At 35.7% G+C, this 15,997-nt stretch overlaps 1 protein-coding gene across 7 annotated transcripts in view; it reads left to right on the top strand.

Moving 5' to 3' along the window:
• TTC7B (tetratricopeptide repeat domain 7B) overlaps window positions 1–15,997 on the top strand; it is a 120,477-nt gene that overhangs the window by 46,521 nt on the left and 57,959 nt on the right. For 6 of the 7 annotated variants that reach the window (XM_079309269.1, XM_079309268.1, XM_079309265.1 and 3 more), the window contains 7 exons: window positions 4,596–4,733; window positions 7,548–7,631; window positions 8,782–8,886; window positions 10,164–10,281; window positions 10,473–10,530; window positions 14,023–14,095; window positions 15,367–15,527. In XM_079309269.1, the coding sequence (XP_079165395.1) occupies window positions 4,596–4,733; window positions 7,548–7,631; window positions 8,782–8,886; window positions 10,164–10,281; window positions 10,473–10,530; window positions 14,023–14,095; window positions 15,367–15,527 (737 nt within the window). The remainder of the gene's footprint in view (window positions 1–4,595; window positions 4,734–7,547; window positions 7,632–8,781; window positions 8,887–10,163; window positions 10,282–10,472; window positions 10,531–14,022; window positions 14,096–15,366; window positions 15,528–15,997) is intronic. The other variant, XM_079309266.1, reaches the window with a different exon arrangement.

Here is a 15,997-nt window from a genome sequence, read left to right as displayed (position 1 = left end):
AGTGAATGTGCACTTGCTGTATGTGTGTGTTTTCATTGTTTTGTTTTTTCCCCCTTTTTTCTTTCTTTTTTTTTTTAATTCTAAATTAAAACAGGGCTTTTTTTCCCCCATACCTTTGCCTTGTCCTTTGTTTTCTGTTAGGAAAGCAGACAGTCATTTCTGAAACTCAAATTTTTGTTCCTCTGAGCCAGCAAGATGAAGTCTACAAGTGTTAACAGTTTTTCTCCTTTGGACTGGCTGTACCTAGCCTTCTTCCAGCCATAGGCAGGTTAACAAGTCAGGTCCTTCATTTGGCATCACTTACCAGTGTGAACTACCAGTTGGTTGCTATTCAGACAGACAAAAAAGTTATTTTAGTTGTAAAAAACAAATAAAGAACTCTACTAGAAGAGCATGATCAACATGGCCAAAAAGTACTTTCCATTGTGCATTAAACTTCAGTCACTCAAATTTGTAAATGATTTTTGATGATACTGACATCCTGTCTTTTGCTACTGGATTATTTTTTTTAAATGTCTCCATTTCCTCAATAAAATTTTCCTTTCAATGGTCTACTTGTGCCCTTTATCAACCTTCCATATTTTCTGCTAGTCATCAATCAACTGCCGTGTACTGACATTCTCATACCATGTCAGTTTTATGTTCTCAGATAAAATGAAATGCTGGAGCTTTTGCTGTTTTTTTAACTGGAGGGTTGAAACTTCTACAGTGTCAGGCATCATGCAGTTTGTCTCACTGCACATCAATGAGATTTAGTCTTTTAAGTTCTACAGGTGATTCAAGTGCTTGCATGTTTTGGCATAATTTCTGTTTTGTTACAGTTAAATAGGATCAGAACATTTAGTGAACATTGTCTTAGTTTAACTGTTTTAAAATGGCTGATATTTACATTGTAGTGCTACTTTCTTCATTCCTAGTGTTCTGTCTTGCAATATTTATGACAGAATCTAGAAATTCTGTCTAGATTCTGATTCTCATAATACAGAAAATTGAGTGAGCAAACATTTCCACATATCATATGGTGGTTTTGCTGCAGTATATACTTTCCACTGTGTGGTGCTGCCTGTGTCTCTGTAATGTGCCTGAGCAGCAGTGAAGATGTAGAGAATTCTGAAGTGAACTATGATCTTGGTGTAAAATGAAATAGTCTTAGTTCTGCAAGATCTGACTACTGATTGCTGTGTTTGCATGTTCCTTAATATCATCATTAAGAAACCAGAAACCAAATTAAAAGTACTGCCTTGTTAAGTGTCATTTCAGGTTACTTACAGCTTTTCCTTTGTGAATTAGCTCTGCCTAATTATATCAAATGCTGTCACTGTAGAGCTTATACCTTTAACAAACTTTCTTTTTTTTTTTTTTTACAGTAATTATTGCATATTATTTCAGGCAAAAGAGTTTGTTTCGGGGGTGTATAAAATCTTTGACATGATTGACTTACTTTGGCTAAGTCAATTGTTCAAATTAATTTTGGAGGGGGGGGAAAGGGGAAGATTGAGCATAAAAATATTCATCATTACAAACTTACCTTTCTGAGAGTTGAGACTTGCTATTTCAGCTTCAATGCATGTTAACTTTCTAACTGTAGTAGTTGTGAAGTTGTGTGTGATTTGTGATTCTGAAACCCATATTTGGGAAAGAAATAACACTTAGAGAAGACTGAGTAACGGTGTTTTAATATGGTATTGTGTTATTAAAGTACTATGATCCCTTGCTTTCATTGTCTGTGAATTAGAAGAAAACACTTCAATCAAGGCCAGATTGGACAGGGCTCTGAGCAATCTGGTCCAGTGAAAAGTGTCCCCACCCATGATGGGATGATCTTTAGAAGGTCCCTTCCAACCTAAACCATCCTGTGGTTCTATGATCTGACATTTTCATGTTACACTGCATGTATGTGTTGCTGCATATCAGCTGAGTTGTGGTATCAGAATCACAGAATGATTGTTTGGAAGGGACTTCTGGAGGTCGCTTTGTCCGGCACTCTGGCTCATGCAGGGCCATCTGGAGTAGGCCACATCTCTTTCCAGACAACTTTTGAGTACTTCAAAGGAGAGAGATTCCACAGCCTCCCTGAGCAGCTTGTCCCACTGCTCATTAACTCTTACAGCAAAAAACAAGATTCCTGATCCTTAGAAGGGACCTTCAGTGTTTTTAGTTCATGCCCATTGTCTCTAGTCCTGTTACTGGACACCCCTGGAAAGAGCCTGGCTCCCTCTTCCTTGTATCCTCCCTTCAGATATTTCTAACATGCTCCCTTCCTGAGCATTGTCTTTTCCAGGTGAGGAGTCAGCTCTCTCAGCCTTTACTCATGAAAGAGATACTCTGGTGTCTAATATGTTCTGGTGGGCATTTGTTGGACTCTCTCCAGTAGCTCCATGTCTCTTGTACTGGGGACTCCAGAACTGGACCCACTACTGCAGGTGTGGTCTCACCAGTGCTGAACAGAGGGGAAGGATCATTGTCCTTGACCTGCTGACAACTCTCCTGCTGATGCAGCCTGGGCTATCAATAGCCTTTTTTCCAGCTGAGGCACTTTGCTGGCTTCTGCTCACCTTGGGTGTTCACCAGGACCCCCAGATGCTTTCCTGTCAAGCTGCCTTTGAATTGGGGGGTCCCCAGCATGTGTGGTGACTGGATTTGTTCCCTCCCAGGCACACAACTTTGCTGGAGGCTTTGCTGAATTTCCTGCCAGCTCATTCCTCCAGCCTGTTGAGGTCCCTCTGGATGGCAGCACAGCCCTTTGGCATATCAGTTCAGCAAACATGCTTGGGGTACATCCAGATCATGAACGGGATCAGGCCTAGTATCAGTCTCTGGGACACACCGCTAGTTACTGGCCTCCTGCTAGACTTTGTGTCACAGGTCACCCCCTCCTGGGCTCAGCTTTGTGTGACATCCTTAACCAGTGGAAAAGTGGCTGAGCATGTCCTTCTTTCTGCTGAGGCTGCACTGAGTTACACTGCTCAAGTGTGTTACAGGCTTAAAGTGAGTGCGTGTGGCCAGATGACACATTGCAGTTTAACTGTCGCCTTAAAGTGTCTGAGACCATGGCAGTTCTGAAATCCTGAGCACTTAAGTTCCTATGTACTTTCTTTTTTATAATTATCAAGAAAATGATTGTTCAAATACACAAGATATCTGTTATAATTATGAGACATCCTTGTGCTTTGGTGTGGTCAACCACTGTTTCATAAGAAGTGCTGGTTCTCAGCTTGTTCAAAACTTGCAAGGAGCTGTGTCAAATAGTGATTAGAAGTAGAGTTAAAAAGAAGTTCTTGAAGTTGACTAAATATGCAGTGTAAAAAGAAAAAGCCAAAGACTTCTTGAACAAAAGAAAGCAAAATATCAGTTTGGGGGTGTATGTGTGCATGTGTGGGGTTGTTTCAAACCAAGGTGTGGATAATTCAGTAATAATTCCTGAGATGTCTGTGCATTTCACACTCCATGTATATATTTGAAAAATTTTCAATATTTAATTATTCTGATTTTAAAGATGTATTGAGTTTGTTCAGAGCTTAAAATGTTACCCTGTTAAAGTGGAGAAAAAATTTATTATTCCTTATCATGTGTCATTTTTTGCATCTGAAAGAGGGGGAAATAAACTGCCTAGTATTTTTAAGTAAATGTACTTAAGGGGGCCATGCCCTGTGAAATTAAAATTAAAGAGGGGGATGAGGAGAGAGAAGTATCTTTGGCTTCTGATTGCAGACTACCAGATACACTAGCATTTGTACCAATGGGAATATTAAACACCAAGAAAACTAGAAATAGATAGGATAGCAAGATAATGTATTTTCAGAAGCTTGATGGTAAAGTGGGAGAAGCGCCGGGTAGTTCAGTGAGGTAGTAACTACTCTGAGACTTGAATTTCATTCTTTGCTCTTGAACATGATTTCTCTGTGAACATGGTCAATTAATTTAAATCCATTTCTAGCTCAGCTTTTTTCCTTCCCAAAAGGAATACGTTACTTAAGGAATTAGGTTTGCAATGTGCCTTTCAGAAAATAGGTTTGAAAGTACAAATCCTTACTGCAAACATGGCTTGATTCCAAAGCTGTGCCCAGAAATAGGATCAGTTTTCACTTCTCAGTAGTAACTCCTGAAGGTGATTGTGGGTTATCCTGGGCATGTTACCATTCAGAAGTGAGCTGATATTGTCATAATGTTGTGAAGAGAAAAGAAGTTGATTACCTCATTTTATGAATGCTGGAATAGAGGATTTGAAGGTTCTTTTAACATGTTTTACTTGCACACAAAAATTAAAAAGAAATTTTAGTTAATGAATATCCATTGTATTGAAAATATACCTTCTTTTCTTCTGAGAACTCTTCAATAATTTTAGATACATTAGTTAGATTATGGAATTAGAATTAAGTAATTAAACATAGGTCTATGTAGAAACATCAACCTTGCCACTAATATATAAAATTGGTAATTCTTTCTATCTACAAATTAGTATCAAATCTCTTTGTATCCCTTATAACAACTACTGACTGAGGTTGAGTAGAGTGGTAGTTACTTGAGTGAAAATATGTCTTGAATGATAGGATTATAATGGTTGACTTGGTTTCTTTCTGTGTGGTGTGTTTCAGGCTAACCGTGATGCTGTACTGAGCAGGATACCAGAACACAAGAACGATCGCATCATCAGTTTGCAAAGTGCATCTGTAGTCTATGATTTACTTACAATAGCCTTGGGAAGGAGAGGCCAATATGAAATGCTTTCAGAGGTTTGTTGTTTGTAGTGAATATTCATCTATGTCATATACTTCATACAGATATGGAGTATCTCTTCTGAATATGAAAAAAATCATTTTTTGGAGACATGTTACAATAAATACTACTTATTTTAGAATACAGATATTCTAGATACAGAGCTGCAGCAGAATCTTAGCAGGAAATTATTGCAACATCTCATTTAATCTTATCCAAACCACAGTGGAAAACATAGACTTTAAGAAGCTCTTACAGTTTAGTGAGCAGAAGATATCTGCCCTCAAATCCTGCTACTCATAGTCTGTAAATTTTATAATTTGAAATATTATATCAAATACATATTCAGAAATGTTAAAACATTCTGTTCAGTTATATAATAGGCATTTAATTTTTTAGGGCTTCATTGTCTTTGAGCTGATTTTGATTGCTCTAGTGGAGCTGTTGTAGATTAAATCAGAAATTGGGAAATTATTCTAACTGTGGAAATTATGTTCACCCACCAATATCTTAATACTGCCTTCTGGTTTTGCTATAGCTGATAACTTACAGAAGTAGTTGGTTGTTATATAAGAATACTAAATTATCAAAAGTCTGTCTCATTCTTGTTAAACTGTTCTAGTGCCAAGTCACGTTTCTAACTGAAAAGGGCTCGTGTTTTTATTGAATTTATATATAGTGGGCTTTCAATTCCTTAGGGTAGCTTCATCTAGGTGAAGGAATTTATATCATCAATTCTATCCTACACAAAAGCACTCTGGTTGTAATCAAGTTAGTTTTTAAGCTTTGTAGGATGCATGATATTGAGCTTGTAAGTGTTCTACTAAAAGAGATGTCTTCCAGACCAGAAATTTTCCTACATTTTCATAATGTCATCTTTCAGCTCTCTAACTTCAAGCATATACTTTTCAGGAGACCATAGTGATAAACAACCAAATTCAGCAATGTGTTCATGTAGTGATTTGTGGTTATTTACAAGGCAATATCAACAATGGGATTTTCCATAGGAGAGGGATTGTGCTGAATGTGTAGTTAAGTCAGTTGCCAGTATTCTGAACCCTGTCTTAACTTCCAGCCTGCCTGGTGACTGTTGCTTGTTAGATATTTCTTGTTAGAGCCTGTAGGTCTTTGAAATTCCTAGTTGTGACTTTGTTCAGAAGAACAAAGTTTAAGAGATGTTTGTGTTGTTGCAAAGGGCACAAACACATCTATCCATTCATCCCTTACCCTCACAGGTGCTAATGGCCAGTTCTGTCATCTTACAAAGGAAAGAAAAATCATGTAACTTGTCACTCTTCTTACTGAGCAGGACCAATTAAATAGAACTTGAAGTCAAGCAAAAGGAAGGATAGATATATTATTAGTATGTTGAAACTCAAGCCTTTTAGGTTAATCTACTGTTGTGTCCTGTGCCCTTATAATTGCAAAATTATAAAGCCCTGAAGTCTTAATTTCTTAAACCTAATTTTCTGCAGTTAGAATTGGTAATTAATTTTTAATTGAGCAAAACCTAGAAAAGAAATACATTTTTTACAGTACAATGAGCCTTACATATGTACCTCTGTGAAGTATCTAAAATAATAGAAGCAATCACACATAACTTACTTGTTTTTTTCTGTGCTCTTTTTGTTTCCACTTATGAAAACTCCAATGGGAAAATAAATTCTGTCTTGTTTTTTGTAGCAGACATTTAATTAACTTCAATTAATACAATCTGATGATGAACCTTTAACAGCAATATTAGAAAGTATTTCTAAAATCATGTAATACCACAAAGAAAATAATTTCTTTACGGTAATATAATAAAAATTATATTAGGTAGTAGTCCTAAATTGGTCCTATATTGGAAACCTCTTGATACTGGACATTGTGTAGTAGGTTAAATTCTAACATACATTAGTTACATGTAGCAGATAATGCATTTCTGTTCTGTTTCCTCTTCAGTGTTCTTTGCTTTAGATTCTGGTGTAGTGTGGAAACACACTGCACACCTGGTCGTGCTTCCTCTCATGTTAAGGCTGAGTTTGTGTGGGAAAAATAATTCATGTTTTTATGATTTAGCATGATTTCTGCTCTGACACTGTAGCTGTCAGAGCAGAAAGCTGCTTCATGTAATTGGACTCTGCAGACTAGAAATTTAATTCCAAAATCAGTTTATTCCAGATGAGTGTTTCACCTTTCTTCTATATAAAACTGGCCTGATCAGTTAAAATTAACATAGCAAAATGATATAACTCTTATGGACAACAGCAGATATGAAACATTTAAAATTAGCATATAATGCTAATTTCATTATTTAATCAGTGTATTAATAATTAATTTTTTTTTGGCATTCAGTTAGTTCACTTAAATTCTTAGCAGAATATGGAATGTGAAGTTAAAATTGTTACAAATAGAGATAATACTTCAAGGTGAATCTTTATATACCACCCCTCCTTTTAAATGGTACTTCGAAGTGCTTGTGGTACCACTGCTTATTAAGTATTTACAACTTAGGAAGACAGTGTGTGCAATTTTCCTTTTCACTTAAGACTTATCTCCTACTTTTTACAGGTGATGTCTTCACTAAGCTCATATTCATCATTCCTTCTTTCAGACAACCTAATAGAATAAATAGCAGGAGTATTTAAGCAGACATAGTAAATATGAAATCACTTTTCTGTTAAATTATTTTCCATATAGAATCTGGCAGCTATTTTCATGTATTTGAATAATATAATTTTTTTGTTACATGCATGTTGGATAAGTGTCTTTAAAAAAAATCTTTATACTAGTGTGTCTTCTCAATAATTGAAGAACGTGACCTTAAATAATTTCACCCCCATATTTAGTGTTTAGAAAGAGCCATGAAGTTTGCATTTGAAGAGTTTCATCTCTGGTATCAGTTTGCTTTGTCCTTGATGGCAGCAGGAAAAGTAAGTCTAAATTTTTTTCATATAATTCTTGTATTGATGCATTTGAGAACAATGTTTAGCACTTCCATAATTTTCATCAGTAGTGTTTTTGAAAATAATTCTAATCCGCAAATAACCAAGTATGCTGTAGTCCTGAGTTTATTCCCAGTGCTGTACAAAGAATGTTGTTATTTGAATAGTTTCTAACTTAGGTGATGATAACAACTATCTTGCCAATAATCTTAAAATAAACTGATTGAATACAAGCAGTGAATTATACCAGATCTTATTATCCTGTTAAACTTGTTTGAGTGTGCTTTTGATGACTTAATTTATTTTATACTTAGGTACAAATTAATGCTGATTCGTGATGCTGTTCCTTTTTTTCCTTTGGAAATTTCTGACTTTATTTTCTTTATTATTTCTGCCTTTGAGACTGTGTGTTCTGTGCAACTAATGGATTGTTGAAAAAAAATATATAAACTGGGAACTTAAGATTTTATATGCAATTCTCTGTTTTCAGTTCTTTTTGCTTTTTGCTGTCTTGTTAGAGAAAATGCATTCAGTATGTAATACAAGCAACTAATTTTCTAAAAGATCATTCTCAATGGGGATATTTTGCTTATTTTCAGAATGGGGGAAAGGAATATATTTTCCTTAGAAAATATTTTAGTAGCACTTGGGTTCTGAAGAGACATGATTCTTCTTCCAGCCCTATTTACTTTGAGTTATCTTCCAAACTGTGATTGGATGGAGGCAAATTAGTTAAAAAAAAAAAGGAGGAACAGTGCCATTCTATCTTGTATTATCAAACTTATTCTGGTGTTCCACAGAACACCAAAACACTAATTGCTCAAATGCTGTGAGTTTACAGACCTACCAAAGTTTTAAATGCATCTCAGAACTGTTTTCTGAATCTTGTACCACTGGAATTATGTTCTTAGCAGATGTTTCTCTGGAGATGCTTAATTAAACTTCATAGGAGTTAAATAACAATAGCAATGACTAAAGTCTTGTCTTTCACTGGCTTGAGGAGCTTTGATCAATTGTAAACAAAATGTGTAGTAAATTTTCACAAAGGAAAAATAAAGTAAATGGTGGAAATTGGAATCTTCTGTCTGTGAAACATGTTTATGTTTTTAGTAATTTAAATGGAAAATGTTTTAAACAGTCTGCTCGAGCTGTTAAAGTCTTGAAGGAATGCATACGCTTGAAACCAGATGATGCAACTATTCCACTCCTTGCTGCAAAGCTCTGCATGGGATCTCTGCACTGGGTAAGCTTTGCCCTCTATCTTCTCAGCAGTAGCTGTACTAAAATCTTGATTTAGAAATATAGCAAATGCTTTTCCACAGTGACTGCATGCACTTGGGCATATCTAAAAGCACAGCACAGATATGTATATGCACAGGTACAATCCTGTTTGAATGGCTAATTTGAAATACTTGGCATTGGTTATGTTTATCAAGGTATCATATTCTGATACTGGTCTAAGACATAGCTTAAAATATTTGGAAATTGAAACACTGGAAGACAGATCATAAATGCAACTTAGACTTCTGTTATTTTCTGTAAGAGGAAAATAACTTTATGGAAGATAATGAAGAAAATATAATCAAGAGACTCTTCTGGTGGTACCATGTTTGCAGGCAGCTGTTGTTTATGAATTTGTAACAGGGACAGTTGAGTATTTGAGATAAACTTGAAATGGGTATATCTGTACAAAAACATTTTGTTTTCAAGATACTTGTATTTTTTAGAAGAATGAGTATATTTAAAAAAGAAGGAATAGAGAAGGGAAAGGTCACATATAGAAATTGAGAAAGTGGTATAGTAGCACAAACATGACTTGTTGAGGCTGACAAAATACAGCTTTAATTAAGGTAAATGGTAGTTCTGTAAATTGTTCCCTATGGTTTGAGTCCATATGGAGTAGCTTGCTGTACTTAGCATTTACAGTTACTGGAATGGATTCAAATGGGCTTTTTTGCTTTCTAGATTATTAAATAGTGTGCTAGCATGGCAACTAAACCTTGATTCTTTATGTCTTTCTCTGTTTCTGAGTTTGCATCCATTCAGTAATGCAGCATTCAAAGCAGAGTTCTGCATGGATATATTGGTTAATTTTACAGGGTTAGAGCCATAGTTCTTGATTATATCAATAGTGATTGATTTTCCTAAATAAGTGGTTCATGGGTCAAGAACTCTATTTATAATGTACAAAAATGGTAGATGGCATATATGGACCAGAAATACCTTTTCTATTAAAAAAAAAAGAAAAAAAGAAAAAAGAAGAAAACAAAAGCTCAGTAAGTATGCTTTGTGCCAGATTTCTCTCAATCATAAGACTAGGTATTTCAGCTTAAGATCTGTGGTTTTCACTCTGTATTTAGCAAAAAAACTAAGTCTAATGAAAAATGGAATAGTCTTTCAAAGCAGTCATGGCTGAGATTTTAACAGATTCAGTGTGCATAATATACAATCTGAGCATTCTTATCATTATAATGGAAGATTTAGCTTTAGACTTACATGGACATTTTGTAATATTTTCAGTTGGAAGAAGCTGAAAGATTTGCCAAAGCAGTTGTTGATCTCGGGGACAAAACATCAGAGTTCAAAGCAAAAGGCTACTTGGCACTGGGATTGACATACAGTCTGCAGGCTACTGATGGTAAGATAGGAATAAACATTCACATTTGGAAATTCCTATGCTGCCTAAAAAAGGGTACCTGGCAGAATGGTAGACATTAAAGCTTCTGAGTGCAGCCATTTTTTCAGTCAATGTATTAAAGTTTCTTCAATTAGATTGTGGAATAAAATCACATCATCATTTGTATCACTGATTAAATATATCCTTTTTAGCATCTTTGCGAGGGATGCAAGAGGTCTTGCAGAGAAAGGCTCTTCTTGCATTTCAGAGGTGAGTGGGTGTTGATCTTTTCATTTTGTTCTGCTATATGTAGTGCAAAGCTTTTGTTATGTGCTAAAAGGAGAGACTTGTAAAAGATAGTGTAATGACAACTTCACCTCTGGGAATCTCCTGTCATGAGAACAGAATGTATTTCTCCAGCATTTATTGCAATCATTTTCTGCCAGAACTACCTAAATTGATTTCTAAGGATTTCCCTCTATTTAGAGATATTAGTGTTGCTCTCTGGTATAAAATATTTGCTCAAATACTCTGGCCTAGAAGGAAAAACTACACAATGATAAGATTTCAAGTTGTGGTTCAGTGAGAGTGTTTCTAAGAGCTGTCCACTGATCAGATTGTATGGGAGGCCTGTGCAATTATCTCTGCAGAAGCACAGCAATAATTGAGGTTGTGCTGCTGGGGCTGAGGAGTGAAGTGCAGATTCTGAGGTAGTAAGCTAGGGGAAAATGAAAATTTCTGGGAATGTACATTACTGGATGTAACAGTGTAGGCAATGACAGTGCAAATGTCATCATCCAAGTGCATTGGAAGCAGTGGCTTCCAATTCTCATTGACTCTGCAAATAAAAGGACAATAAAATGGCAAATGAGAAAATCTCTACCCTCATTATAGAAGAAACAAATCTTGATGACAAAGCTGACAAAAGTGCTGCAGCATCTAAATATATTTTTTTTGTTTGCATACCCTTGAAAACCCCTCTTTGGTGAGATAAGTCTAAATGTAGGCATACAAATTTGTGCATTAATGTGAAAATGAAGTCCTGGCTTTTTGGTGGTGATTTTGTATCTGAGGGGATAGGGTTGAAAAAGTAGGTGACTTTATTGTGGGTAACTTTAGAGTGAGTCTGGTATGTGTTGGTCCTTCTTTTTTCTATGTTGTCTTAGTAATTCCTCTGTATGTAAATATATTTTAACATATCTTTGCTCTTCTGTTCCTTAGTGGTTTTAATTTGTTTTTTTACTACTTTAGCATTTTTTCTATGTTGAAACTGAACACTGTACCTCCTGGTTTATACCTCAGTTTTTCACCCATCCCTCTTACCACTATTGACTTAATCATCACTGTTGCTAACCAGTTTTCACTGATTCTGTGCATTCACTACTTTTGAGACCCTAATAGTGAATTGATTTCTTTTGAGGGTTCTTTGAAACAGCAAGGGATGAAATGGACCATAGTGCAAAGCTGACCCATTCCAGTTCAGTGTCTGCTGACCCCATTCTCCAGTTCAGAATAGTGGTTCTCAAAATTCTGGAGTGAAATTTTTGGATGCCTCAAAGCCCCCTTCATCCTAACCTCAAACACTGCTGGGGATGGGGCATCCACAACTCTGGACATGTTCCAGTGCCTCACCACCCTCACAGTGAAGGACTTCTAATCTCAAATCTAACCTTTTTCTGTCCATACATACCTTTGTAGAATCCTCCTCTACCCCTTTAGGTACTGGAAGGTGCTGTAACATCTTCCCCAGCCTTCTGTTCTCCAGGCTGAACAATCCCAACTCTCTCAGCTTTTCTCTTTAGCCCTCTGGTCATTTTTGTGGCCCTCCTCTGGACTTATTCCAACAGGTCCACATCCTCCCTGTGCTGGGGACTTTATACCTGGACATAACACTCCAGGTGGGGGTCTCATGAGTGTGGAGTGGAAGGGGAAAATCATCTCCCTTGTCCTGTGGTCAGACTTCTTTTGATGCAGCCCAGCACATGGTTGACTTTCTGGCAGTAAAAGCACATTACCAGGTCAGGTCAACATTCAGCTTTTTACCACTGTGAGATTACTCTTTCTCAATCTCTGTTCAATTTTGTTGCTGGGTTGCATATTAAGTTGTCTTTCACACAGCATAGTCATGCCTACTTTCTCTTACCACATCTGAAAAATAAAAGTTTTCCAGGAGGTGGGAGTTCCCTGTCTTCTACCAGTTTATACAGCAAGCAGCCTCTACTGGACATGGTATTTTAATGTGCCTTTTTTGTTTTTTTAATAATTTTTTGTTGTTGTTTTTTTAAAATCACCTACCTAAAGGGCTAATTCCTGAAGAAATAGAGGTCCTGAAGAAATACAGTTACATTTTGGACTCTTGCCTCAGCCAGATTTCAAGGCTTACCTATTTGTGATGGTGGCCATTCAAGAAAGTTTCTCTCTTCACGCACTACTGAGGGGGTGTTTGTTTCACTAACTACTTTTTTTTTTTTTTTTTTTTTAAATTTTGGAAGACTTTCAGTGCTTGTCCTATGATTGGTGTGAATTGAAGTTTCACAGAATGCACCAAATGGTAGATTGAGGGTAACAGCTTTATTCTTTCACTATCTGAAGCTTGGGTGACTGAAGAAGTACTGTCCGAGTGAAAATCTCTTGTTCTTGTTTAGTATTGTTTAATTTGTGAACTTAAATTTTAAAAAGGACTGATCCTGGACCCTGTTAGGTTTTACCTGTGCATCTCCAATTTACAGGTGAATTTAACAAAATATGAAACTGATCCTTAGAACTTAGAACTTATTTGAAGCATGTTGGGTGTAGTTACTAAACTAATGGACCTGTACAGCTGTTTGGACTTGAGAAGACAGAATTGCACAGGTCAGAAACAGAAGGTTCTCTGAGTTTTTAGTGGTTTAAAGGTCAGTTTTGATGCTTCCTCCCAATGGAAGCAGCTCACTTAGATGGTCCACAGCTGATTATTGCACATTATAGTTATGAATCAAACTTCATTAGAAGAATGCAACAAATGTAAATAAAAAAATAGCTCCAAGTTTGCTGCCCAATACTTACTACACATAATTTTGAGGTATGGCCATAATTTTTTTTGTTCTTATGCTCAAGCATCTCCCGGCTAAAAAGCTCTTATTTTGCAGAAGAAAGATGTTATTACAGGGAGAAATAGTAGAGTGTATTACAAGAACAATTTCCATAGAATAGTAAAATGACTAAGATTCAGAGGGTGCATTTGACCAAAATATTGAAAAGAGAAGAACAAACATAAATTTTTTAAAAGGTGGAAAAAAAGATGATGTAATTATTCTATTCAAAGGCATGGTGTTTTGGGGAATTAATGTTTGGATTTTTTCCCCTTTCTTCTGTTAAGAAACTTCATTTAAGGATTTTTTCTTACAAATATTCTAAGTAATGACATCTAGTGTTTGTTTAGGTGTATAATTTATTTGAAGAATCATTTTGTATTAGAGATTTCTTTTTTAAGATTTAAGTGGAAATAACGTAATTATTTTCTATTAAAAATGGCTTTTCATTTCCCAAGGTGCTTCCTTTAAATCAAGGGTGATTGAGAAGCATAAGAAAAGTTGCTGAATATATCAAAATATGAGTATATATGTACTGAAGAGATCTGAATATGAATAAATATATGAATATTTTATTAATATATTTATTAATATATTATTAATATATATTAATATATATGCATTTATGGATATGTCTAACCTGTCTGAATGGGGGGAAATTAACTTTTTTTTTTGTTTCTTTGTTTTTAAGGGCTCATGGTTTGTCTCCAACAGATCACTTGGCAGCATTTTACTTGGCACTGCAGCTTGCCATATCCAGACAGGTTAGTTATGCTTTGAAAGTAGAACATCATGCTGTCATCCAAAGATTGCAATCTGTAGCTGTTGATGAATAGAGATGAAGATTTCTTCAATAAAAACCTGATTTTCCTTGTGCATATATTCATATATATGGAAAAAACCCTGAAGTGCTCTCTCCAAATACCTTCAATCCTATGCAGTTCTCCTGAGTTCTGCCAATATTTCCTGCTCTGTGATGAGAAATAAGACAGAAGCAATTCCACTTACTTCAGCATTTATGTTGCTAGATGGAGAGAAAAAAATTCAGTTTTTAAGGTGTTTTTAGCTATTATGTGTAATCTCTGCTCGGATCCTAGAGAGGAGTGCTCTTGAATCTAGTCTTTAATGATCTTTACTGTGCTTAAATCTCAAGTACCTGCTAATATCTATGCCCATCCTGAATACCTGTGTGAGGCTTGGTCATTGTGTACAAAATTGCAAAAAAGTGTTTAAGAAAACTGGAAAATATTTTCTCGCTATATGAGAGATCAGAGCTTCAGTTGTAACAGCTTGTACAGCTGTTGCATTTAAGACATTCTACCATACATCACATAAATTTGGATAATGTGGAACTGCTTCCTGTATATCATGGTAATCCTCTTCCTATGTCATGTTTATTTCACAAAGTAGCCCTGAGCACAGTTGTTTACATTTTCTAGTGACTACTTTTCATTGCTAATGAGTAGCACAGAACTTGGACTGTGTCATGTTATACTGGAAGGGATTGTCACTTTACTAGCACAAAATATTTTTGATGAGGAGGCTATGACTCTATGTTCTGAATTCCAAAATTCCTGTGTTGCCTAATTAAATTTCTTGGTTTTAATACTTCCTGTTCTTACTTTGAACAAAAACACAGGCAACTGAAGAGATAATAAAATTCTTCATAAAGAAAAGTTACTGTTGCTTTATGTACCTTTCAGTTAGGCATTACAATTAAAATATTTTCAAATTAATATAGAAATACAGCTAGGACTAGAAAGAGATTATTTCAAGGGGCTGAAGGTAACTGTTTTAAAAACATGCATCTTACTTTCAGGGTTAATATATTACTTAATTTTCAGTGTTCACTGTAATGCAGCAGGTCCATTTTAAAATTCTGACCAGTGTCTTACAGGAATGTACAGAATTCTACATGTTACCTGGGTGAGCATTTTGAAAAATTTATGGGTGGCAATCAAGTAAAAGGCAGTGCTTCTAATAGTGGTGCTTTCTTTTTCTGCCTTTTTTTTTTTTTTAATGTTTTTCAAATCAGATACCAGAAGCTTTGGGTTATGTTCGTCAGGCTCTACAACTACAAGGAGATGATGCCAACTCTCTTCATCTCCTTGCACTCTTGCTATCAGCCCAGAAACACTATCATGATGCTTTGAATATCATTGATATGGCCTTGAGTGAATATCCAGAAAATTTTATGTGAGTGAATGTCATGTTTCATTTCTATGCTTTCTCTTGTATTTATTTTTCCTAGATTCTTATCTCAGTCATTTCAAGATGGGATGGATTTGAAGATAGGTCTATTTTTTTTTCCCAGCAGTCTCCTTTCCTGCCCATTTATTGCAAGTCTGCTTATTAAAGGCTTGTTAAACAGTGATAAAGGATTTCTTTTGGAGAGGAGTTTAAAACTGGATAGTTGATCTTACTTTGTTTCTTTCTACACCATCCATGTGGATAAATTCTCCCTGTTGCCTGCTTTGTAGTATGGTGGTATTTTCTATTTTTATGCATTACTACAAGAAGGATAAATTAGGTAGGATAGATTCATCCCATCCTATAGATAACTCTATGGATATTGCATGGAATCTATTTTTTAAAATATGCCATAAAACAGGGGATCTCCTCATTTGTTTACGTAATAACACTTACCTGAATTTGGCTGATGGACA

Source organism: Erithacus rubecula, assembly GCF_903797595.1.
Source record: "Erithacus rubecula genome assembly, chromosome: 6".
Lineage (NCBI taxonomy): Eukaryota > Metazoa > Chordata > Aves > Passeriformes > Muscicapidae > Erithacus > Erithacus rubecula.
The sequence above is the reverse complement of the archived record's forward strand: the minus strand, read 5'-3'. Positions and strand labels throughout refer to the sequence as shown.